Below are 25,662 nucleotides of genomic sequence, written 5' to 3'. Positions count from 1 at the left end.
ATATGAGTGCAACCCCACACCTTCATCGTTGGCTTGTGATAGAAACTTCTCTGTGGTGAAGAGAGGCTTCTTTTCGTCCAGCACCAGTTTCCAGAAGTTGGCCAGCTTAGACTCTGCAACGGGAACACACACACACACACACACACACACACACACACACACACACACACACAAACACAAACACCAAAATAAATTTCTATACACTCCAAAGCAGCTCCTAATCAAATGCTTGTAGTGTGTTGCTACATGTTCTGGTGATTGATGTTGTGTTGCTACATGTTAGTGATTGATGTGGTGTTACTACATATTAGGGTGATTGATGTGGTGTTACTACATATTAGGGTGATTGATGTGGTGTTACTACATATTAGGGTGATTGATGTGGTGTTACTACATGTTAGGGTGATTGATGTGGTGTTGCTACATGTTAGTGATTGATGTGGTGTTGCTACATGTTAGGGTGATTGATGTGGTGTTGCTACATGTTAGTGATTGATGTAGTGTTGCTACATGCAAAGATGATTGATGTGGTGTTACTACATGTTAGGGTGATTGATGTGGTGTTACTACATGTTAGTGATTGATGTGGTGTTGCTACATGTTAGGGATTGATGTGGTGTTGCTACATGTTAGTGATTGATGTGGTGTTGCTACATGTTAGTGATTGATGTGGTGTTGCTACATGTTAGTGATTGATGTGGTGTTGCTACATGTTAGTGATTGATGTGGTGTTGCTACATGTTAGGGTGATTGATGTGGTGTTGCTACATATTAGGGTGATTGATGTGGTGTTGCTACATGCTAAGGTGATTGATGTAGTGTTACGACATGTTAGTGATTGATGTGGTGTTGCTACATGTTAGTGATTGATGTAGTGTTGCTACATGATAATTGAGCCTGATGAAGTACTGCAAGTGCAAGTAAGTAAGTGCAGCTGGTAATTAAGAGTGACGTCACACCCGTGTGAAAACCCAGTTGGATGCGAGTGTGTGTATTGGTCCTCACCGCACACTTTAATGAGTTGAGAAAGAGTGTGAGTGAAGCAGAGTACTGGAGTGTGTTAGAGTTTAATAGAGGGTGTGTGTGTGTGTTGTTACGACAGGTTAGGGTCACATGGTAGGGCAAGCACTGACTTACAGGTGGGGCTCCAGTGATGTCATTACCTGTGGCTAATTAGGCTAAATGGAACACCTGTCCTGGGGCCTGGGCTCACAATCAGTTCAGGCCTTTGAGAAAGGCAGCGTGGCCTGTGTTTCCCTTTTGAAGAGAGTTTGCCCGTGAGCAGGCAAACTTGGACAATTTACCATTTGTTTTTAAATTTTAAACCACCATACCACAAAACTGAACATTTCAACCGAAACAGCGCTTGGGCTATTCGTGAGGTGCGGCGAGAGCTATACCGGGTCAGCGAGAGCCACAGGTAAGTGACCTCTCGCTGGAGCTCTGCCGATGCTGACATACGCACACATTCAAGAACCACTCACCTAGGACTTACTTCCCGTCTGTACACCCGCGTTAGGGCCAGTGTGTAAGATAATGCGTTTTTGGGGTTTTGGCGTTAACGTTGCGTGGGGGACCGAGGCTTCAGCTAAAAAGAATACAATATACCCTAGACACGAAGCTTAGCTTAGTTTGGATGCTGTGCCTTGGCCTGCCCGTAACAGTGTATGTGTGTGTGTGTCCTCACCGCTCAGTGTATCCAGCTGGGAGAGACGACACAGAAGCACAGCAGCAGCCGCACCCTCTGCCAGCAATGCATGCTGAGAACTCTGAGCGGCGGTCTTCTCCACCGTCTGGATGAGGAGAGGAGCGAACTCAATCGCCTGGCTCAGGGTGTCACCTGCACAGGTGAAATCAAAGATAAAACCTTAGAGACACACACCTGCGCAAGCTCACACCTGCTCAACAGACCATTTCATTTATGTGTAATCGGCTCAATTTAACAACCTTATTAATATTGGTCTCACTCTGCACTTGCTTACTCCATAATTGATTTGAAATAGAACCACAGGTATGTGACAATATATCACATAATGTTTCTGACTCCTGCTACCACCGACATTTGTTTCACTTTCTATCTCAGTTGACCTTTGACCTCCCCATTCCACACACCTTTGTAGGCGCCGAGGATGGCCTGCAGGTAGGCGTGGCGCACAGGTGAGGTGGATGTCTTGAGGGTGAAGGCCTTTTTGAGCCAGTCCTTCAGGCCAGAGGGCACCTCCACCGTCAGACGCCCCGTCCACTGGGAAAGCACGGACACCGCGTGGACCAGCGTGCCCTCGTGCACTAGCAGAGAGAGGAAACACACACACGCACGCACACAGATGTCAGTACTGATACAAACACATAAAGACACATACACTTAGCGATAACACACTTTTAACGGGTCCTCTAACAAAAGAGAAGAGACAGACAGAGGTAAAAAAGGAAGAGAGAGAGGAGAGAGGGATGCATAGAGAGGGAAAGAGAGCGGACCTCCACTACTACTCCCAGCAAATCAGAGAGAAATGGACATGGCTGGATAGAGGGGTAGAGAGCAGAGAGAGAGAGAGAGAGAGAGGATGGAGAGAGAGGAGAGGAGGAGAGGGATGGAGAGAGAGAGAGAGAGGATGGAGAGAGAGAGAGAGAGAGAGAGAGAGAGAGAGAGAGAGAGAGGTGGGATGGAGAGAGAGTGGGATGGAGAGAGAGAGAGAGTGAGAGAGGTGGGATGGAGATGGAGAGAGAGGATGGAGGGAGAGAGAGAGAGAGAGGGATGGAGAGGGATGGAGGGAGAGAGAGAGAGAGGACGGAGAGAGAGAGAGATGGAGAGAGAGAGAGAAAGAGAGAGAGAGAGAGAGGGAGAGAGAGAGAGAGAGAGGATGGATGGAGAGAGAGAGAGAGGATGGAGAGAGAGAGAGAGAAGAGAGAAAGAGAGAGAGAGAAGAGAGAGAAAGAGAGAGGGATGGAGAGAGAGAGAGAGAGAGGGGATGGAGAGAGAGAGAGAGGTGGGATGGAGAGTTACCTTCTTGCTGCAGGTAGGGGACGAAGAGCAGGGCCACGCTTGAATTAAGAGTCTGACTAGAAGAGCCTGAGACCGCATGATGACTGCAGCTCCCAATGCCTTTAGTTTACACACACACACACACACACACACACACACACACACAAACGTACGCATAGTTAGATGACAGCACATGATTCACAGCGTAATAAATAAGTCCCAAAGAAACAACTAAGGCAGCTTACCTGAGAGAACACTCATTTTCTGTGCCACAACAGTAAGCTTCCCCTCAGAGCCCACACACACACACACACACACACACACACACACACACACACACACACACACACAAACATAACCAAACCGAGTTACCAAGATTATATGCTGTGTAGATAAGAAAATCACCTCTGACAGTACACAGCCTGAGCATGGTGAGACTACTGAACATGCTGAGACTATACAGCATGGGGAGACAACGCAGCATGGTGAGACTATAGAGCATGGTGAGACTATAGGTCATCATGGTGAGACTATAGAGCATGGTGAGACTATAGAGCATGGTGAGACTATAGGTCATCATGGTGAGACTATAGGTCATCATGGTGAGACTATAGAGCATGGTGAGACTATAGAGCATGGTGAGAGTATAGGTCATCATGGTGAGACTATAGGCCATCATGGTGAGACTATAGAGCATGGGGAGACTATAGGTCATCATGAGACTATAGAGCATGGTGAGACTATAGGTCATCATGGTGAGACTATAGAGCATGGTGAGACTATAGGTCATCATGGCGAGACTATAGGTCATCATGGCGAGACTATAGGTCATCATGGTGAGACTATAGGTCATCATGGGGAGACTATAGAGCATGGCGAGACGAGATCCAGAGAGGTGTTGTGTGTGTATGTTATGATGATAATGATTCCATGGAGTTTCCCCACATAGCTGTGATATATAGCCAGAGCCGGTTCAGAGTCAGCCTTGACCAGTTTCCCGTTCAGAGAATAAAGGAACACACCCACTTTTTGATATAACCCAATTCCAGTTAATTATGCTAAACCCTAGACCTGGACTGTAGGGGAACTTGAATGGAGATCTCTACTAACAAAACATTAAGTCTAGGACTAGATTTAGTCCACGAGCTTGACCTAACGCAAGCTCCCGAGTGCAGATGTGCGTGTGAGTATGTGGATGACCTCTGACCTCCAAGGATGGCAAAAAGGTGAGCGGTGAGATCCTGGACCGCGCTGGGGTCGCTGCACTGCTGGGCCAGGTTCTGCAGAGCCTGGACCGCCTGCTCCATCAGAACCAGGTTATTAGCCTTCAGCTGACCTAGGATACACACACACACACAATTATGACTGGCATCATAAACATGTGGTCATGGTTATTGTTTTTAATTGAACTAGGGAAAGAGGGGGACACATTTTACAAGAGACCCAAACCTCCCCTACACCCAGATAAACACATTGTGGAATAACAGTGAGGTGAGACAGGGGTGTATTGTGGTAAGACAGTGAGGTGAGACAGGGGTGTATTGTGGTAAGACAGTGACGTGAGACAGGGGTGTATTGTGGTAAGACAGTGACGTGAGACAGGGGAGTTTGCTTACTGGCGATGCCCTTGCCGATGTCCTTAGCATACTGGCTGAGGTCCAGGGTGAGGGAGGCCAGGAGGCAGGAGATGGCTGGAGAACAAAGATATATCAGAAACACTACAGCTCTCAGAGACAACAACAACAACATCAAACAATAACAACAAACAACAGTGTCTGGCTCTGCACGCCCTGGATGATAAGCATGCGTCAGTGGCACAAGTGCATGCATTACTTGTGTTTGCTGTGTGTATATTATGTGAGTTTGTGTGTGTCTCTCTACATGCAGTTCCCAAAGCTCTGTGTGTGTCTATACATTGTGTATGTGTGTGAGTGTGTGTCACTCTGCATGCAGTTCCCAAAGCTCTGTGTGTGTGTATACATTGTGTGTGTGTGTGTGCATGTCCCACCTGTCATGCTCTCCCAAAGCCCAGGTTCCCAAAGCTCTGTGTGTGTGTATGTGTGTGTGTGTGTGTGTGTGTGTGTGTCTCACTCTGCATGCAGTTCCCAAAGCTCTGTGTGTGTGTATAGTATACATTGTGTGTGTGTGTGCATATGTGTGTGTGTGTGTGTGTGTGTGTGTGTGTGTGTGTGTGTGTGTGTGTGTGTGTGTGTGTGTGTGTGTGTGTCTCACTCTGCATGCAGTTCCCAAAGCTCTGTGTGTGTGTATACATTGTTTGTGTGTGTGTGTGTGTGTGTGTGTGTGTGAGTCTCACTCTGCATGCAGTTCCCAAAGCTCTGTGTGTGTGTGTATAGTATACATTGTGTGTGTGTGTGCATATGTGTGTGTGTGTGTGTGTGTGTGTGTCTCACTCTGCATGCAGTTCCCAAAGCTCTGTGTGTGTATACATTGTGTGTGTGTGTGTGTGTGTGTCTGTGTGCAGTTCCCAAAGCTCTGTGTGTGTGTGTGTGTGTGTGTGTGTGTGTCTCACTCTGCATGCAGTTCCCAAAGCTCTGTGTGTGTATAGTATACATTGTGTGTGTGTGTGTGTCTCACTCTGCATGCAGTTCTCAGGACTCCGCAGCATGGCCTTCTGCAGTGTTGGCAGCAGCTGCTCCTTAAACTCGGTGTGTGTCACGTGACGCAGTACAGAGCCACTCCTCTCCTGAACACACACATACACACAGAGGCTGACGCTGTTACACACTTACGAACACACACATATGAGTATATGTGCAAACGCTCCCACCAAAACACACACACACACACACAAGAAAGCAGGAGCAGTCACACACTCACACACAAATAAATAATAAAGAAAGCAGGCACAGTTTCACTACACACACACACACACACACACAGACTTTGAAGGGAAGCTGCAGGAGACTCACCAGGATGTGCTGGTGGGGAACACTCTTACTCATGAGAACCGTCTTCACATACAGCTCCAACAGCGCCCCCTGCAGTCAACACAGAGAAGTTCAACTACAACACCAGCAACTACAAATCCATGACCTCACTACAGGGACATACTGTGCACAGGTACACATTTATTAAGGTGCGGCTTTGCACTTCACACTCCATCAGGATAAGGATAGGTGTCTAAGAATAAAGGCACAGGTTGGAACTCAAGTAGAACTAGCACCAGCATCAGGTAAGAGATGCCACCAGTTGGTATACAAAAGACACTCAACTCTCAGCAGAGGAACAGATTGAAGCCTGTACACACATCAGTCTATAGAAACACTACAGACCACTGACAGCGATAAACGCCGCAGATATGGATGCTCCAATCACAAATAACTTAAGTGGCACTGCCACTAGCGATGGGGGTGGGACAAGCTGCCCGTTGGCACGGTGGTGTCGGTGTAGGTGTATCACAATCACAGCTGGCAGAATGACACTGCCACCAGCGTGAGGTAAGTAGTGGCAGAGTCTGCATGTGTGTATGCAGAGCGCTTCAGTTGCGAACCCGGTGCAACCTGGGCCTGAGTGTGTGTGTGTGTGTGTGTGTCCTTGTGTTTGTCGATGGTGGCGATGTCCTTCTGGGCGGTGCAGAAGTCGATACACACACCCAGCAGAGCCAGTGAGCTGGGGCTCGGGTCCAAACCCAGCAGCGTACTCAGGTACTGGTCCACCATCCCTGGGTGCTGGAGGAGGGGGAGAGGGAGATGGAGGGAGAGAGGGAGAGATGGAGAGAGGGAGAGAGGGGCAGAAGGAGGAAGGTAGATGGGGGAGGAGAGGGGGGCAGAAGGAGAGGGAGAGAAAGAAAGATGGAGACAGGGAGGGTGGGTAGTTGAGTTGAGTGGTTAGTTGATAAGACGGGGAAGTAAACAGAGGCATTTCAAGAGCAGAGCCAGCCATAGTACTCATTCAACAGCAAGTCTGAGCTCCACTGATGATAACATGTGCGTGTGTGTGCGCATATGTGTGTAATCTTGCTGTTCCCTCACATGCTTCCACCACGTGCTCGTGTGGTGCTTATTTGTGGGGTTCAAGTGAAAGACTTTTGAGTGAGTGTGTGTAATCTAGTCGTTTCCTTACCTCCTTCCAGAGCCTGCTCAGGTACTTCAGTACTGACTTCAAGGCGTTTCGGGAAGCCCCTCCCACCACCTCAGCCAATAGGAGAGATTGCACCTCAACCTGGTCATAAGAGAGAAAACAGGCAGTTTAGGCCGGGGTCTCTCTCTCTGTCTCAAACATCTGACACGTAACTAGAGGTCTATGCTGCCACCCACACCCTGTCTCCTCACCAATTTCTTCCACTCATACCATTTCTTCACACACACACACACACACACACACACACACACACTATCTCCTCACCAATTCTTTCTTCCACATTCCATTTCTTCTCTCATACACACACACACTCCTCACCAATTTCTTCCACTCATACCATTTCTTCTCTCACACACACACACGCACAGACAGAGTGTGTGTCTCCTCACCAGTTTCTTCCACTGAGGCCCCTCTCGCTTGTCAGCGGTGGGGAAGACAGCCTTCACCAGCAGGCAGGTCCAGGCCACCGCCATGGTGGCTGAGGAGGCCGTGCACTTCCTGCAGGATGAGCACACAGGAAATGACATCAGCATCAGACAGAAAATGAGACGATAAGGACAAAGGGGACATGAGAACATCTGGGAGGAGGTGGAGTTGTGGCCTTTAGAGAGAAGGACAGGGAGCAGCAGACACTGGGTCTGTTTGAAACGGAAGACTGCTGCCTACTGCCTCCCTCCCTACATAGAGAGCTGCCTCCCTCCCTACATAGAGAGCTGTCTCACTAGACATGACTGCTGTCTCCCTCCCTACATAGAGAGCTGCCTCCCTCCCTACATAGAGAGCTGTCTCACTAGACATGACTGCTGTCTCCCTCCCTACATAGAGAGCTGCCTCCCTCCCTACATAGAGAGCTGTCTCACTAGACATGACTGCTGTCTCCCTCCCTACATAGAGAGCTGTCTCCCTCCCCTACATAGAGAGCTGTCTCACTAGACATGACTGCTGTCTCCCTCCCTACATAGAGAGCTGCCTCCCTCCCTACATAGAGAGCTGTCTCACTAGACATGACTGCTGTCTCCCTCCCTACATAGAGAGCTGTCTCCCTCCCTACATAGAGAGCTGTCTCACTAGACATGACTTTGGATTAAATGCATCTTTTAAAAATGAGCGTAGCACTCTAGAATCTTTGGTTAACACTACGGTATGACGTTAGCAAAGGCCTGACGTTAAACTAAATAAGCTTACGTAAGCTAGCAGGATAACGATATAAATTAGTTTTTACGGCAGGCAGATATATCAGACCAGACGCTATTAATGGTTACAACAATGGCATAATCAGATAGTAAATTGTTTATTTCTCATCTCTAATCTACAAATCTAAGCAAAATAAGGTCACACAAATGACATTTTAAACAGATTCAGCAGCCATTACCGATGTCATCCGCCATGTTTGTTTACCTTTCACAGCTGTTTCAGACGTTGCCGCAAGGGATTATGGGTAGGAGGCAGCATGAAGTGTGCATCAATGATGCCTCCAAAAATGACCGTTATTTGGGAATTCTAAGATATCTTAGAAGGCAGCAGAATTTGTTTTTTCGGTTTCGAACCGCACTTGCTGCCTCGCTCCCCAGTTAGATATCTTAAAAGGCAGCAACTTTACCCGTTTCAAACATACCCACTACCTGTCTGGACACAACCAGAACACAGAGAAACAACTCCTATAAAATTGGGCATTATACCAGAGACTTTCTAATGAGGAGACACAGCACTCAAAAAATCCTCCATAGAAATGCAATATGGCCGTTGTCTACACATATCCCACCCCTTCCTCGGCAAAACGTCGACACGTGAATACATTGAGCCAATCAAGTGGTGTGAATTGAATACATTGAGCCAATCATATGTTGTGTTGTGAAGACATCTTCCCAATCATGTGTTGTCAACTCGCCACTGGAGCAAGATTGGTGTTGTGAAGCCTTGCGCACGCGCATTTCTGCTGAATAGGATGCCCGATGAGTACCCAAAAAGCGTTGCAATATGGCCGCCGAGTGGAGGGACTTGCCTAAGAGAACTTTGATTATACTAGCGGTGAAGATGTAAGAACAGGCATGCCAGGCCTTCCCACCAAAACTCTATAGTATCTGTGGCGTCCTGGCTTCTAATTCATCACGTATGGTGAAGACAATAATACACTCCAAACCAACAAACATTATTTGAATTGAAAGTGTATAAGTCTTACTTTGCATAATGAATAAATTCAAACTCATTTACACTTCCCCCATATCAAAGCTGTGGCTTGTTGATTTTTAAATTGGTTACATAAGCAAGATTGACATGGAAATAAAAACTCAAAAATCTAAATACACTGCCCAAACTGTTAAGCCAAGGCAGAAAACCGCCATGTACGGCATTAGAGAAATCAACACAGAAATATTATAAAACCTTACACCAGATCAACCACAGACGACTCGACACTATGAGACAGACCACACATAAAATCAGCAGCAGCTAAGAGAATAGATTTCAGCTTCTCAAACATGTAGAATCTTTCACACTGAGATCACTGAGAATGCTAAGCATATGAACTGATGTTGAATTTGGATCTGGCTATACCAAGCTGGGTGAAAGGTGCTTTGTGACTTCAACTTCGTACCAACAGGCGATTTCTGAAGCAAAACCTTATTGTATCACTGCGGATCACTGCCCAGTAAAAGTTAAAAAAAACATAACCAGATTTTCTTAACCAGTCCTCAAAAGCTGTCTGTGGGACAGGTGTGCAGTACATCTCTAATGGTACAGTACAGCACAGTACATCTCTAATGGTACAGGACAGTTTGCACAATTTTTTTGCTTCCACGATGGTCTTTTGCAATTGACCATGTCAGACTAGGTTATCAGAGAAACATAAAATTATTGCCGCATCTTGGTCGGGAGATTGGTCACATTGCAAGATCATGTAGCCTACCGTAGCCTCACATATCCTCATAGTGTAGCCTACCGTAGTTCTCACATGTCCTCATAGTGTCAGTGTCAACACGAGAGTCATAGGAGATTACCCAAAAAGTCTGCCATGCTAGACTTTTGGTCATGGAGTCGTGAAACGTCGCAGACAAAAATAAAATCGCCTTCCTCCTTTCAGCATCATTCCTGAACTTCCATATTCTGGCACAACACTGGAAATTTGTCGGTTGCGACAAAATCGTTGCAAAATCGGGCTGTAATCGTGTAGTCTGCACTGGCCATACGGGGACTCCCACAGATCTGACTGGCTTTGGGCACTGGTCTAAAGATCATTCATAGTTGCGGATGCCCTGCAGAGTGCCCACCCCTCCACAGTGCCACGCGTGCTCGGGGCCTACCCTGGCGTGCCACTCTTGCTGATGACGCCGCTGTTGAGCAGGCAGGATGGCAGGTTGGCAGCGATGACGTCAGGCTGGGACTGCGCCAGCAGGTCGATGACGGACACAACCGCTCGCCGAGACGCCGCATCTCTGGGGAAGACAGACAAACATTCAGTACTTGGGATTTTGTCTTGGCTTCACGTTAATGGACACAATACAATAACATCTACAACTAAAGTTCTTCATAGAGGCATGATTAATATCACATCTGTTTGTCAAATGTTCACCCCCAGAACAGCACATAACAGGTTATAATGTCATCTACTTTATGTGGATTCGCATGCTAATGATTCTCAATTGTCAATGATTAATATCACATCTATCTGATATTAATTTTCAAATATTCACAGCGAAGTAGTTTCACAGTAATGCAGTGGCAAACTTCACTAAACACCACATGATTAATTGGCAGAGTTGGCTGGGTCTGAAAGGGTGATGACGATGACACAGAAGCAGACAGAAGAGGAAGAGTGATGCCTCACCTGTATCTGTGGAGAGTCAGGCAGAAGAGTTTACACAAGCCTTTAATGGCCGGCTCTGGCAGCTCTGCAAGAGGATCACAAAGCATAATTAATCAATCAATCAATCAATCAATCAAACTTTATATATATTATATATATATATATATATAGCACCTTTCGCACAAACTTGTAATACAAGGTGCTTCACAATGATGTTTCGTTCAGTTCGGATCTAATTCAATGTCATTCTCATAGTGCAATAAACCAGTGTTTTAGGGCACTTTACAGAGCCTTTAAACCCCCCCCCCAGCCATGATCAGCAGCACAATTCCATCTACCAATATGGACTGAGTCTCAAAACTAACACACACACACACACACACACCTTTCCCACTGATGCAATGCTTCAGCTCCCCGAGGATGTCCTTCCGTTCCTTCACGCTGGACGTGGTCACTTTCACTGCAAACTTCTTCAGAGTGTCCGAAACCTGATCCAGGATGAGAGACAAAACACATGTGTGAGGTATATTGATGAACATAACTGAAATCACACATACTGCATAGGGTAGTATGCCACCATGTGATGTAGGCCTACTCTGGCATGGGCAACTTCAAAATGGCACAGGAAGATGCTAACTCTACTGACTAACACCAACACTATCTAATACCGATTGTTAATCTGTACATGAAGGTGGACAAAATGGTGTATAGTACACAAAGGTGATTGTCAAGTAACCTCATTCATTGGTCTCTCAGGACGTCAAGTAATAGACGCACAAGCAGATTGTAAAGAGGCGTAAAATACCCTGCCCCACGCCAGACATGGCGTTACGTCAACAGTGATCTGAATGCAAATGTAACATCGATGTTACAGAATAGATGCATGCTTCTGTACATTCAGGCCGTTCTTTAGCAGGTGGGCTATCTGAAGTTATTGGAGTCACTCAGCGGTGATGTTGGGAGGGGTTTCGAAAGTTTCTCCACTCTTTCACAGGCCTCACACCATAAGCTAACGTTACTTTCATCAGGAGGACAAGTGTTAACAGCTAACAAATCAATTGTGTCTAGAAATCATTTTTATGCTTGCTATTAAATGGCTGATGTGGCAATCCTTTAAGGAAAAGCCTGATCAGAGTTAGCCACACACTGTTTTTACAGGGGGAAACAATGCAACACCGCCTGTCGTAAAGACGCTAGCTGCAATAAATCAGAGTAAAGCTATTATTTTCAAATCTGCTCCAAGTAACAGCATCGTTGCATTGAGCGATTGATCTAAGCAGTAGGTTACACAAACACAACTTTGTGTTATTTGACGAAGTAGCCGTCTAGCATCTAGCTTGCGAGCGTTAGCCAGTCTTCACATAACGTTACTCCCAATATGCTTAATCTGTTGCAGTTGTTAACGTCACTAAACAGGGACTCTTTATTTGGTAGAGTTGCTCGCAACGATACGTTTGTATTTCGTCAGGCCACCAAAGAGAAAAACACAACGAGTAAAATGTAATTCACAGTCTTGTTTAAAATGCAGGGAACACATGTAGCACGGCTGAGCCCCGTGTTAGTCACGAACGACACACCAACCTGCGTGTCTGCCGCCATCTTGCCGGTCTCGATCTGGAACGATTTATGACGTGGATTCCGGTTAATTACATCAGGTCAAGTGAATACGGCACCAGAGAAGGGTCATTCACGAGAAACCAAAATGCGGTTCACAAAAGTATGGGGAGAACCCATAGTTCTATATATACAGTCTATGGGAGAACCCCTATCCTATATCATTGAAATGTATAGTCTGGGAGCCATCCTATATCATTGAAATGTATAGTCTGGAATCGAGCCATTCACCTCGCTTAATCCAAGGGGCGGGCAGAGAATTGTCTTTCAAACTGCCGAGGCATGCAATAGGCCAGCCTTCACGACCATATCCGTGATCCGGTTCGGCAAAAACGGCAAATACATCCTTCTTTGAAAGGAATGACTTAAGTGCATTGTGTTGCTCAACTTTCAAAGAAAAGCACAAGTCCAACTCCTCCAAAGTTGACGCCAACGCCGATTCAAACAACCGCTCTTCGTTCGCCATAGCCACCTTCCTTGTTGTTCACCGTTGCAGGACTGTCGTCATCCTGTTAAGCCCGCCTTAAGACTCTCTAACAAAGTAGAGCGCTGTAATTGGATGACGTCCACGTCGTCAGCCAATAGAAATCTCTATGGTTTGATGCTAGACGTACAGGCTGAGCAAATTAATTTGCCGCCGCTAGGGTGCGTCTAGATTTCTAGGCTAGAGAACCCCTCCAGAGAGGGTGAAAAAGGGCCGAAAACTAGATGTACCGCAAATCGATACAAAATATAGGCCTAACCACCGCCCAGTGCTACACATTCTCTCAATAAATAACGCTTGTGAATTTGTCTCCATTTCCTTCTCCATCCGCTACTCTTGCAACTTTTGTGTATATGTAAATGTGTGATATGTGTGTGTTTGCTTTTGTGTAGGCCTACTGTATGTGTGCTTCTCCGTGTGTGTGTGTGTGTGTGTGTGTGTGTGTATGTGTGTGTGCGAGAGTGTGTGTTTGGTGCTGTGGGGTGTGTATGTTGTGTGTGTGCATGCATGTGTGTGCCCAGGTGCAATTTGTTGGGGGGATGGTGGGGATTAACCCTTCCTCTGGTTTTTACATCCCTACCTCTGCTGAATGAATTTCATCCTTGGGGGGAGAACCCTCTTAAAAACCAATTGAAACTAGATGTACCGCAGAGCAGTACAAAAAAATATGACCACCACCCAGTCCAGCACATTTTTTCCACAAAAATAAATCACGCTTGTCAAATTGTGTGCATTTCCTACTTTGTTCCTTTTGTAACAATTTGATAGCGACATACACAGTAGTCCAATCAAAAGGTTTATTCACTGAGAATGAGAGCAGGGATACAGACACAGAACACAATACACACGGGGCAAGTCAAGCAGACACACACACTACACATACAGGGGAGGACGCAGCCCCCCACACAAAAAAGATCACACACGAGGGAGAACTAAAAGGGAAACATGTTACAATAAAGACGCTAACATTACACTCAAAACTAAGGAGAAAGACAGACATAAACCCCCCAAATGTTCGCTCTCGTATCCCAGGATGCCCTGCGCGGGAGAGCGCTAACACTGTCTTTTTGCGCCGACGCTACACTTTTTTGTGTGTTTGTAATTGAGTGTGTGCAGAGTGTGTGGTTGTTTTTGTGTATATGTGTTTTGTGTGTGTGTGTGTGCTTGTGTTTGTGTATGTAGGTGTGTTTGTATGGGTGCATGTGTGTGAGTGTGTGTTTATGTGTTTGTGTGCGTGTTTGTGCGTGTCGTGTGTGCATGTGTGTGTGTGTGTGCATGTGTAGTGTGTGTGTTTACATGTCTTTGTGTGTGTGTGTGTCAAATCAGGGAACCACCTATGCGATAAGTGCCATGGGATCTTTAACCATGGTGAGTCAGAAAGTCAATTTAACACCACTTCCAGCAGGAACCTACTCTTCGGTTTCTTATCCCAGTACTAACTAAGCCTGCTTAGCTTTAGTAATTCAGCAAAGTCAGGGTATCTGCTGGTCTGGCTGCTGGCTAAAACAAAAGGTAAAAGGCATATATCATTCTAACTGCCTCACTGAATTGCATTATGCACACTCAATTCTCACTGGTATCTGCTAGACAATAGATAGATAGATAGATAGATAGATACTTTATTGATCCCAGGGGAAATTCAAGGTCTCAGCAGCATACATACAAGACAAACACATTCTTTAACAGCAGAAGAGTAATTAAAGTATATAATATAAAAACACAACTAAGCAGTAAGGACAGTAGAAGATAAAGAATATGCTAAATATACTAAAATACAAATTATACTAACACTTAATACAATATATAAAAATATACTAAAATACAAATAACAAAATTACAAATTATACTAACACTTAATCTAAATCAATTCTAAAACAGTATCCACATAGTGGTGATTAATAAATCAGAGGGCTTGCAATGACTGAGGCAGGGACTGAGCCTGTGATTCTCTGTGCATAGTAAGGTAAGGTGCTCTAAGGTGCTCTGTGTGAATGAGTGTCATGGTGGTAGTGCAATGGTGATAGTGGTCATGGTGATAGTGCAAATGAGTAAGTCAACAGTGCAACAATGCAGAAATAAAGTAAAGTAAAGTCTATATATCTATATATTTAACAATTTAAGAAAATGTATAAGTGTGGCCACAGTTCGGCTGTGGCATGGGGGGGGGTTATGCATATGTGCTAATGTCCTAATATAGCACGCAAACAGTGAGGCATAAAGACAGTGGTACAAGTGGCTAGTGGACAGACAGTACCAAACATGGAGGGGATGAAGAGGCAGACAGACTATGCAGAGAAGTCTATCTCTCCTCTTCCCTTAAGTGAGGCATTGAACAGTTCAATGGCCCTGGGGACAAATGACTTTCTCAGTCTGTCAGTTGTGCAAGGCAGTGAGCGAAGTCTCCAGCTAATCAGGCTCTTCTGTTTAACAATAGTGCTGTGGAGTGGGTGACACTCATTGTCCAAGATGTTGATCAGTTTGTTCAGGGTCCTTTTGTCAGATAGTGAAGTGATACACTCCAGTTCAGCTCCCACTACAGAGCCAGCTTTCCTTACCAGCCTGTCAATTCGCCCCACATCCTTCTTCCTTGTGCTTCCACTCCAGCATACTACTGCATAGAAGAGGACGCTGGCAATAACAGACTGGTAGAACATCCTGAGGAGCTTACTGCACACATTGAAGGACCGCAGCCTCCTCAGGAAGTACAGCCTGCTCTGCCCTTTCTTGTAGAGTGCATCAGTGTTGGCTGACCAGTCCAGTTTATTGTCCAGGTGGAGACCCAGATACTTGTAGGTGCTAACCACCTCCACATTGACCCCATCAAAAATCCACCACCATCTCCTTGGTCCACCACCATCTCCTTGGTCTTTGAAGTGTTAAGTTGAAGATGATTGAGTTTGCACCATTGCACAAAGTCCTCCACCAGGCTCCTGTACTCCGCCTCCTGCCCGTTCCTGATACACCCCACAATTGCAGTATCATCAGAAAACTTCTGCATGTGGCATGACTCGGTGTTGTAGCAGAAGTCAGATGTGTACAGGGTGAACAGGACTGGAGAGCACAGTTCCCTGTGGGCCCGGTGCTGCAGATCACAGTGTCAGAGAGACAGTTCTTCAGTCTGACGAACTGTGGTCGCCGGTCAGGTAATCTGTAATCCAGGTTACCAGGTGAGCGCCCACACCCATCTGCAAGAGCTTGTCTCCCAATCTGAGGGGCTGGATGGTGTTAAAAGCACTTGAGAAATCAAAGAACATGATTCTCACAGCACTTTTCCCTTGTCCAGGTGGGAATGTGTCCTGTGTAGAAGATAAGTGATGGCATCGCCCACGCCCACTTTCTCCTGGTAAGCAAACTGTAACGGGTCTAGTGCATGGTATACCTGGGGTCTGAGCATGCCTAAGACCAATCGCTCCATTGTCTTCATCACATGTGATGTAAGAGCCACAGGTCTGTAGTCATTAAGCTCAATAGGGTGTGGCTTCTTAGGGACAGGGGTGAGACATGATGTCTTCCACAGTGTTGGAACTTGTCCAAGGCGTAGGCTCAAATTGAAGATGTGCTTCAGTGGCTCCCCAGTTCAGCAGCACAGGCCTTGAGTAGCCTTGGGCACAGTCTGTCAGGCCCAGCTGCTTTATTGCTGCGCAATTTCTTAAGTTGGACTGTCACTTGATCCTTTGTAATGGTGAGGGGTGTAAGGGGAGGGGAGGGGGAGGGGTGCATCTGGGATCTGTGTGTCTGATGGCTGTTGACTGAGGTCGTTGTCACCTCATTGTTCGTGATCACCATTTGGGGGAGGGGTGCAAAATCCAGTGATGGTGGGGCAACGATAGCCTGTGATGATGGAGGTGAGTGTTGCTGGTATTGAGGGGTGTGAGGGTGGGGGCTGGGGGATGGTGGACAGACTACCGCCATTGGAGCTGGAGCAGGGCAGTCAAACCTGTTGTAGAAGTGGTTCAACTGGTTCGCCCTGTGCAGGTCCCCCTCCACAGAGCTGCTGTTCTTCTTCAGGCCAGTGATAACCTTCATGCAGTCCCATGTCTCCTTCAAGTTGTTTTCCTGCAGCTTCTGTTCCACCTTCTTTCTGTAATCCTCCTTAGCTTCCTTCAGCTTGAATTTGAGTTCCCCTTTACCGCGGCGCCTCAGCTCTGCCATGTCCCCCTCTCTGAGCCATCATTTTTTCCTGTTGAGAAGGGTCTTGACATTGCTGGTTATCCAAGGCTTGTTGTTAGGAAAGCAGCGTACAGTTCTGGTGGGAACAACAATGTCCATGCAGAAGTTCAGGTAGTCAGTTGTGCACTGTGTGACCTCCTCCAAGTCCTCTCCATTCTGTAACACACTCCAGTCAGTACACTCGAAGCAGTCTCTCAGAGCCTCATCCACTTCGGGTGTCCACTTCCTGAAGGTGCGTGTGGGAACTGGTAGCCTCTGTACTTTGGGCTTGTACATTGGCTGGAGATGAATGAGGTTGTGGTCTGACATTCCCAGTGGGGGGAGGGGGTTTGCACTGTATGCATCCCTCACATTTGCATACATGAGGTCTATTGTCCTGTTTTTCCTTGTAGGGCAGTCAGGTGTCAGTGTGTTGGGTTTGAAGCCTTGCGATTGTGGAGTGGATGACGTCACACGCTGTATCCGGAAGAGCTCGAGGTGGAACGTAAACACAGACAGCAATTGCGTGCGAGAACTCCCTCGGCGGACGGACGGAGACTAACCGCGAATAACTCCACATGACATGTACCAAAACATGATTAGTTAATAGATTTCACATGTAAAATACATTTTATACAACCCCACCCCCATCTTGCCTGTTCATAATTCTGAGAAATTCTTGAATTGTGTGCATGTGTGCGTGTACGTGTTTATGTGTGTGTGTGTGTTTGTGTGTGTGTGTGTGTGAGTGAGTGTGTGTGTGTGTGTGCATGTGCTTGTGGGTCTGCCTGTGTCTGTGCATGTGCATGCATGCGTACATATGTCTACTGTGTGTGTATGTGTCATACGTATGATTACTGTGAATGTATGTGTGTGTGTGAAAATCTGTTTATGCACATGTGTGCATGGAATGGGTTAACATGACCCCTTGAGGCAAACAAGGGGTTGTTATTACAACACCTAATTTTTTGCTTTTTCATTTTTAACTAGGCGCTATACATGAATTGAGTGGTAATGGGATGGGTTGACATGGCCCCTTAAGACCAACATACAAAAAAAGGTGGTCCTCCTAGGCCCTAAGAAAACTGTGTCCGGCCACCTACAGGCCAGTTGGTGTACAGTAACATAAATTAATTTATTGTATGGCCCCCCATGAATGGAATTCCACGAAACTTGGCGTGCGTTCAGAGGGTGTCATAATGATCCTACACTTCCAAATTTGTGCAGTGTTGACCATGTTAGGTCACAGATACCTGCGATTACAACACCTCATTTTTTACTTTTTCGTTTTTAACTAGGTGGCGCTATACATGAAATGAGTGGTTATGGGATAAGTTGACATGGCCCCTTAAGATCAACATACAAAAAAAGGTGGTCCTCCTAAACCCTACGGTTCTCGAGATATTCACAGAAAACTGTGTCCGCCCTACCCTCCTTTCGGGGGGTCCAGTCCAGCAGGGGGGCTACAGATCAAAACGAAAAACGATGGTTCCATGCTATCCATGTGGGGCTTCATGCCCACAAGTTTCGTGCACCCCGGTCTTTCAGTGTCCCGGGAATCCTTGACAGAAAATTGGCCATGCGAAAAAGAAAAAAAAGAAGAAAAAAAAATCTGAGTTTTCTTGCACATATAGCCTAGGCTACATACACAGAATGAACGTGTCCACACTGAACAGTCTTCTCTTCATTGCTGTTAATGGGCCAGATGTGCGTTCGTTCCCTGCTCAGAAGTTTGCAGAGATGTGGATAAAAGAAGGGCGAAACGCTGCAGATGATGCGCCAACAAGTCGAAAGTGCAACATGATGTCCGACATCAGAGAAAACTGTTTACTTAGTCTAATTAGCTGAAATATTTTGACATGTGAAATCTTAATCAATTAGGTTTTATGTTACATTCTAGTGTCTGATTGAATTGCCTGTCTGCCATGTTCGCGTGATCGTATAGTATAGTATATATACTCGTTTGACCCCTGCCCCCCCACTTTTAGTCTCTGCATTTATCCCAATCCGTGAATTAGTGAAACACACACAGCACACAGTGTACACACAGTGAGGTGAAGCACACACTAATCCCGGTGCAGTGAGCTGCCTGCATCAACAGCGGCGCTCGGGGAGCAGTTAGGTGCCTTGCTCAAGGGCATTTCAGCCGTGCCTAATGGTCGGGGTTCGAACCGGCAACCCTCCGGTTACAGGTCTAAAGTGCTAATCAGTAGGCCATGGGTGCCCACTAAAGATGATCGGCCCTTATCCATGGTCCTGAAACTTAATTACGGTATCTCCCATATTGCAGGTGTGGCCGTCGCAGAACATTAAATGTTTCATGTCTTTTAAGTTTGCATTAAAGATGAATGTTCAACTGTTCAAAATGTACTGTAATAGGGCCTACTAGAAAAATAATTAGGCCTGTCGACTGCTTGTTTCTCATGATTAAAAATAAAACACCTCCCTCTGTTTTTTTTTTACAAATCGCACCCTGCGTGTGTATGTTTGTGTGTGTGTCTGTGTGTCTGTGTGTGTGTGTGTGTGTGTGTGTGTGTGTGTGCATGCGACCATGCGTGTATGTGTGTGTGTGTGTGTGTGAGAGAGAGAGACAGACAGAGAGAGAGAGAGAGAGAGAAAGAGTGTGAGATAGTCCTGCCTTGTAAAAATGTAGTAATAAGTACATTTCAACGTCATCATCCTGTATTGGCAACCCTTTACTCAACACCACCATCTACAGGTTGATGGGTGCAGTGATGTAGTCTACGTGATACGCAGGACTACGCAGTATACCCACTTACGTAAAAAGCATCGCCATCTCAGTACCCACTTAAAAAGCATCACCATCTCACTTAAATAGGCAGGTATTCACATTTGGGGTTGATCGCAGTATACCCACTACAGCTAACTAGCCTACACCACTGGATGGGCGTACAGTCAAAAAATGTACACCTAAATTCATTGATTGTATGGCCCCCCCATGGATGAAATTGAAACTTGGAATACCCCCAAAGGCTGAGGCTAATCACATGAAATTTGATGCAGTCAAAAATGCCAAACTGAGAAAAACAGCTTTTTGTGTTTTTCTTACACCAAGTATAAGCATCAAATTATATTCAACAACAAGGGGTATAATTATATAGATCAAAGTGAGGTGAATATTAAACATTTTGTTTTTTGACATTTAGGCAAAATTTGGTAGTTTTATAGGCTATACTGCGCTTTGCCTTTGCATTACTGCTTATACTTACGTGGCCATACAATAACATTTTGCAGTAAGTGTAACAAGTGATCATAATCACTCAGTTTTTATATTATTTGAGGAGGTAATTTCTACATTTTTAGTGAAGATATGCTGCTTGATGCCTTAACAATGGCAACGCTGTCATTTATAAACATTTATGTTAAAATGGAACAAAATCAATCAGGTATTCTTCTAGACTTTCATGTCAAGCAATATTGCATTGCTGCACACCTTTGCACACTGCTATTATATTTATTAAAGTAAATGTTAATTACTTTTTGTAAAATCTGACTGACTATTTTGAATATGATACTTTCACTGGCATTTAATATTGCATTTTATAGGGTTAGTCCAGGGCCTTTTTTAGTCCCAGTCTGTCCCTGTGCACACACACACACACACACACACACACACCCTATTAGAGTAAGGGCAAGTGAAACAAAGGCAGAATGCAGTAATGGCAATTGAAATCAAGGCAGTAAGGGCAGATACTGCACTCTGCCTTGGTTTCACTCTACTTTTCTATACAAACTGCAAACTAAAAATGTAAATTTAGCTAAGAAATGTATTAGGTAGTCATATGAAATTTTAACAGATTGAAAAAATGTACTTCTTATTTATCATGATACTGCTCTTATTTATGCAAACCGGACCAAGCAAAATGTTTCCGTAAGTCTAGAGGGGCTATGCCCACCAAGTTTCATCATGTCCCCCAGTGTTTCGGTGTCCCGGGAATCGTTGACCAAAAATTCAGGAAGTTGATGACAGGAAAAAAAAAAACTTTCACAGTTCCTATATAGCATAACAAAGCAATTATATGTTTTCATGAAGACTCTAAGTTATGTTTAGTTCAGAGATACCCTAGGTTGTAAAAAGTAGAAGACAAGTCCTATAAAGTGACCAAATACATAAAATCATCATAAGCCAGATAGACCATCAATTCAAAGATGCCAACTATGTCACTTTAAGGAGAACGCCGTCATGCTTACACATACACACAGCAATTCTTCTCACAGTCACAACTAGGGTGACCATTCCTCTGGATTTAGTCCAGACAGTCCGACTTTCGAGTCCTCTGTCACACATGCACACAACCAAACATTTAATTAAATGAGAAACTTATATAAAACCTAGATCTTCTTCCAGAGGTCAGCTTGAGGTCATTGACCTCTGTAATATGACATTTCCATGCACAAAATTACAGTAAAAAGGGGTGTATCTTTGGATCTAATCGTGATATATAACCTAAACATGCTTTCCCATGTTTCCAGGCATGTGAAGCTCATTTATAACATTAGCATCACTCTTAGAGGTCAACATCATGGAGACGGTCAAGGTCAAGGAAAAAACTCCTAATACTGGCAAGATGATAAACAAACATCAAACAACAAAAAACAAGTTAAAAAGGAAATGTCTAATAACTGATTCTAAAATCACCATAGTACAGTGACTTTTATAGTAAAGGCCTTGACCTTTGGAAGAGACAAAAACGTACAGTACCCTCCAGAATTACTGGCACCCTTGGTAAAGTTGACTAAAAACATGGTATAAGAAATCATCCCTTGATTATTTATTGTACTCTCACAATGAAAACAATATGGAAAATCCAACCTTGAAAGGAAGCACATTTATTCTGAGAAAAAGGAATATCTAAAAAATAAATACATATTTTTAACAAAAACACATTGCCCACAATTATTGGCACCCATGATGTAAAATTATAAAATGTAACAGAAGCACCAGACTATTCACTTTGTGAATGATTTTGGATTGTAGATAGGAGTATCCGCCATGTGATCCACATACACTCCTATTCTGGATATGGCCACTAGAGGGAGTTATGTCTCTTCATTACTGTGCCTGAATGAGGAGCACATGCACGCACACACGCACACACACACACTCCTATTCTGGTATCTGGCCACTAGAGGGAGTTGTCTCTTCATTACTGTGCCTGAATGAGGAGCACATGCACGCACGCACACACACACACTCCCATTCTGGTATCTGGCCACTAGGGGGAGATGTGTCTCTTCATTACTGTGCCTGAATGAGGAACCAGAGCCAGAGAGGGCCAGACTCCAGGACTGATCTGACCTTTTGATCCTAGTTTCAGACTGACACACACACACACACACACACATCATGCACTGATGTCTGACCCCCAGACCATTTATTATTTATTCAAACAATTTGAACAATTTGAACAAACAATTATAAAAGGTTTGAGAAACAACATGGATTATTTCCATTGATTACATGACTCAAAAATATGAAATATACTCCATCAACAGTAGTGATCATGTGGGCTATTTATTAAAAAATAAATGCAACATCTACCATAACATCCCATACATATGGTACATTTTGTATGCAAGTCTTTTGGGGCAGCCATATCAGCTATGTTGCAACATGAAGTGTACATTTCATCATACACCAAACATCTTTTTTAATCTCTTGAGTACAAGCTGATAAATATCCACTTCTAGTCCACATCACCTGATGCCCCACCACCACACAAGTGCCACTTATCTGGTCAGCATCTATCTGTATCTGGGGTCTTTACATTTCTGTCCTGCTGTATACAGTGTGTGTGTGTGTGTGTGTGTGTGTTAATGGCCCTGGACTCTGTGCGTGGATGAGGAGCAGACTGGGATAACAGCATATCTGTATCTGGGGTCTTTACATTTCTGTCCTGCTGTATACAGTGTGAGTCACAATAACTTCACTGATGATCCAGTATATGCAAATCTAAACCCAGGGTAGAGTGTGTGAGTGAATGTGGCCTGGACTCTGTGCAGGAGGGTCATTGTGTTGTCAGAGATGCTGTAGAAGGCCAGAGTTCCTGCCCTGTGATCCACATACACTCCTATTCTGGAGCTGGCCACTAGAGGGAGTTCAGTCTCTATATCATTGTGCCAGAAAGAGGAGCTGGAGCTGTAGAGGAGCAGACTCCAGGACTGATCATTCCATCCAAACCCACACTTCTTGCCCCGTCCTTCCCTGCTGATGCTTTTATATGAGACTGCTATCTCAACCCCCCACTCCTCTCCACCTCCCAGTAGCAGCGTCCAGACACACCCTCTCTACACAGCACCTGTTGGATCATATCAAATCTCTCTGGATGATCAGGATATGACTGGAGCTCAGCTCTGCACTCCACCCTCCTGTTCCCCTCAGACAGATGGAGGTGTCTGTGTGCTGTGTTTGGATCCAGTGTGAAGTGACAGGAGTCTGATGGAGGAGAAGAGAGAAGAGGACACACTTAGACTAGCATTTGTGTATACAGTGTGTGTGTGTTTGTATGTGTGTCTGTGTGTGTGAGAGTGTATGTGTGGACCGTTGACCAGGCGGCAGGTGGCAGACGAATCAACATCATATCCAGGTGGCAGGCATTGCATCATACTGCGGTGACGACGATCAGGCAAGGCAGGCAGGCAGGCAGATCTGAACGTCGACCAGGCAGGCAACCAGGCAGGTACGGGTCCAGGCATGCGGTCCTCAGGTCCAGGTGGCAGGCAGGCAGGTGAACGTAACATCACCATTGCCCAGGTGACGTAAGTGCGTGAACCGCATCGATCACCATTGTCCAGGCATCGCGTCCCCAGGTGGCAGGCAGGCAGGTCATCCAGGCATTGCGTCCAGGTCCAGGCAGGCAGGTGGTGGTGGTGAACGCACTGACACCACACGTATTGCCCAGGCATGCGTGAACGCACACCATTGCCCAGGCAGGCGGTCCGCATCGCGTAATGCGCATCGATACGATAACTAATCGCTTCACCGTGCGGCAAGAGGAGCGCGCATACGCGACCGGTACGCCGAGCATCGAATCGTCAATCAGCGTGCGTACGCAGGCAGGCAAGTGCGGCAGATACTGCATCATACTGCGGCATCTAATCAACTGCGGCAGGTAAAAGGCAGACGACCGTCGACCTGTGCAAGTGCGTGCGTGCGCGTGCGCCGTCCAGGCATTGCAGTCCAGGTGCGTCGCATCCGCATTGCAAAAAACTGTGCGGGTGCAACACCAGGCAGTATTGCGTCCCAGGCAAAAAAAAAAGGGGTGCGTGCGCGCAGATCGACCGTCGACCGTGCGTGTGCGTGCGTGCGACGAACGTTATCATGGTCCGGTGCGTGTAAGTGGCATGCATTGGTGGCTGCGCAGACGAATATCGACCGGTGCGTGCGCGTGCGTGCAGACCGACCGCCAACTGGTGCGCAGGCGGCAGACGTACGTCAACTGAGGTGCGTCCAGGCAGCGGGTGCGTGCGTACGTAATATCGACCATTGCCCAGTGCGTACTGTCCGCGGTCCAGGCGGTACGTCCCAGGCAGAATAGTCCAAACAAGTGCGCGTGCGTGTGTCCAGGCAGTACGCGTCCGCGCAGACAAAACCGCAGACGACCGGTGCACCGAGGTGTGCGTGCGCGGTGCAGACGACGACCGCTGGCAGATTACGTCATCAGTCCAGGCGGGTACTGCATCAGGATGCGGCATCTATCGACCGTGCAGACGACGTCGACCGGGGTACGCAGGCGCGCAGACTAACGTGACTGTGCGGTGTGCGGCGTCCCGTGCGGGTGTGCGTGTGCGCGCATGTAATTATCATCCATGGCCCAGGCGTGTACGTGCGGCGGGCCGTCCAGTGTATTGCGTCCAGGTCCAGGCAGGCAGGAAGTGAACGCACGATCACCATGTCTTAGGCATGCGCGTGTGAACGCACTGACACTCATTGGCCCAGGCGCGCGTACAAAACCGGTGCGCGCGTCACCAGGCATGCGCGTCCAGGTCCGCGTGCGTGCGCGTAAACGGTAAGTGCGATCCGCACGACCACACGTATTGCCCAGGCTCTTTGTGTGCGTGAACGCATCGACCATGTCCAGGCGGGGTGCAAGTGCGCGGTCCGGTACGTGCGTACGCATCGATGATTACGATAACTGACCGTCACGGCGTGCAGGTGTAGTGCGCAACTGGTACGATATTCCTTAACGCCAATCGTGCGCATCGTGCGCGCAAGGAGACTGAAACGCCTGACCGTGCGCGTGCGCGCGTGCGTGCGCGCGCGTACGGAACCGCGTGAACGCAATCAGTTAACTGTTTGGGCCTATCAGGCGGCGTGCGCGCGCGTGCGCGATGCGCGTGAACATCAATTATCGACCATTGCTGGTGCGTGCGCGCGTGCGCGAACGCGAACGCAATCATATCTGGTGCGTGCGTGCGTGCTGTGCAAGACAGTGAGTGAATGTAATATTACTGTTTGTGTGTCTGTGTGTATATGTGTGTGTGAATGTAATATTACTATGTTTGTGTGTG

At 46.4% G+C, this 25,662-nt stretch overlaps 3 protein-coding genes across 4 annotated transcripts in view; 1 reads left to right on the top strand and 2 right to left on the bottom strand.

Moving 5' to 3' along the window:
* The window catches only part of gcn1 (GCN1 activator of EIF2AK4), a 48,751-nt gene extending 36,232 nt beyond the window's left edge, over positions 1-12,519 (bottom strand). Inside the window, 16 exon segments of the mRNA XM_048243533.1 lie at positions 21-113; positions 1,688-1,840; positions 2,113-2,286; positions 3,002-3,100; positions 3,226-3,276; positions 4,188-4,316; positions 4,597-4,671; positions 5,576-5,684; positions 5,911-5,979; positions 6,535-6,669; positions 7,064-7,162; positions 7,471-7,579; positions 10,381-10,512; positions 10,905-10,968; positions 11,269-11,371; positions 12,465-12,519. Coding sequence (XP_048099490.1) covers positions 21-113; positions 1,688-1,840; positions 2,113-2,286; positions 3,002-3,100; positions 3,226-3,276; positions 4,188-4,316; positions 4,597-4,671; positions 5,576-5,684; positions 5,911-5,979; positions 6,535-6,669; positions 7,064-7,162; positions 7,471-7,579; positions 10,381-10,512; positions 10,905-10,968; positions 11,269-11,371; positions 12,465-12,482 — 1,612 coding nt within the window. The 5' untranslated portion in view covers positions 12,483-12,519.
* LOC125294633 (tripartite motif-containing protein 16-like) overlaps positions 1-25,662 on the top strand; it is a 587,664-nt gene that overhangs the window by 475,855 nt on the left and 86,147 nt on the right. The window lies entirely within an intron of this gene.
* LOC125294631 (E3 ubiquitin-protein ligase TRIM16-like) overlaps positions 23,011-25,662 on the bottom strand; it is a 23,977-nt gene continuing 21,325 nt past the window's right edge. The window contains 2 exon segments of the mRNA XM_048243515.1: positions 23,011-23,402; positions 23,405-23,587. Coding sequence (XP_048099472.1) covers positions 23,068-23,402; positions 23,405-23,587 — 518 coding nt within the window. The 3' untranslated portion in view covers positions 23,011-23,067.

The sequence above is a fragment of the Alosa alosa genome, chromosome 5, assembly GCF_017589495.1.
Source record: "Alosa alosa isolate M-15738 ecotype Scorff River chromosome 5, AALO_Geno_1.1, whole genome shotgun sequence".
Classification (NCBI taxonomy): Eukaryota; Metazoa; Chordata; class Actinopteri; order Clupeiformes; family Clupeidae; genus Alosa; species Alosa alosa.
This window is presented reverse-complemented; position numbering and strand designations above follow the sequence as displayed.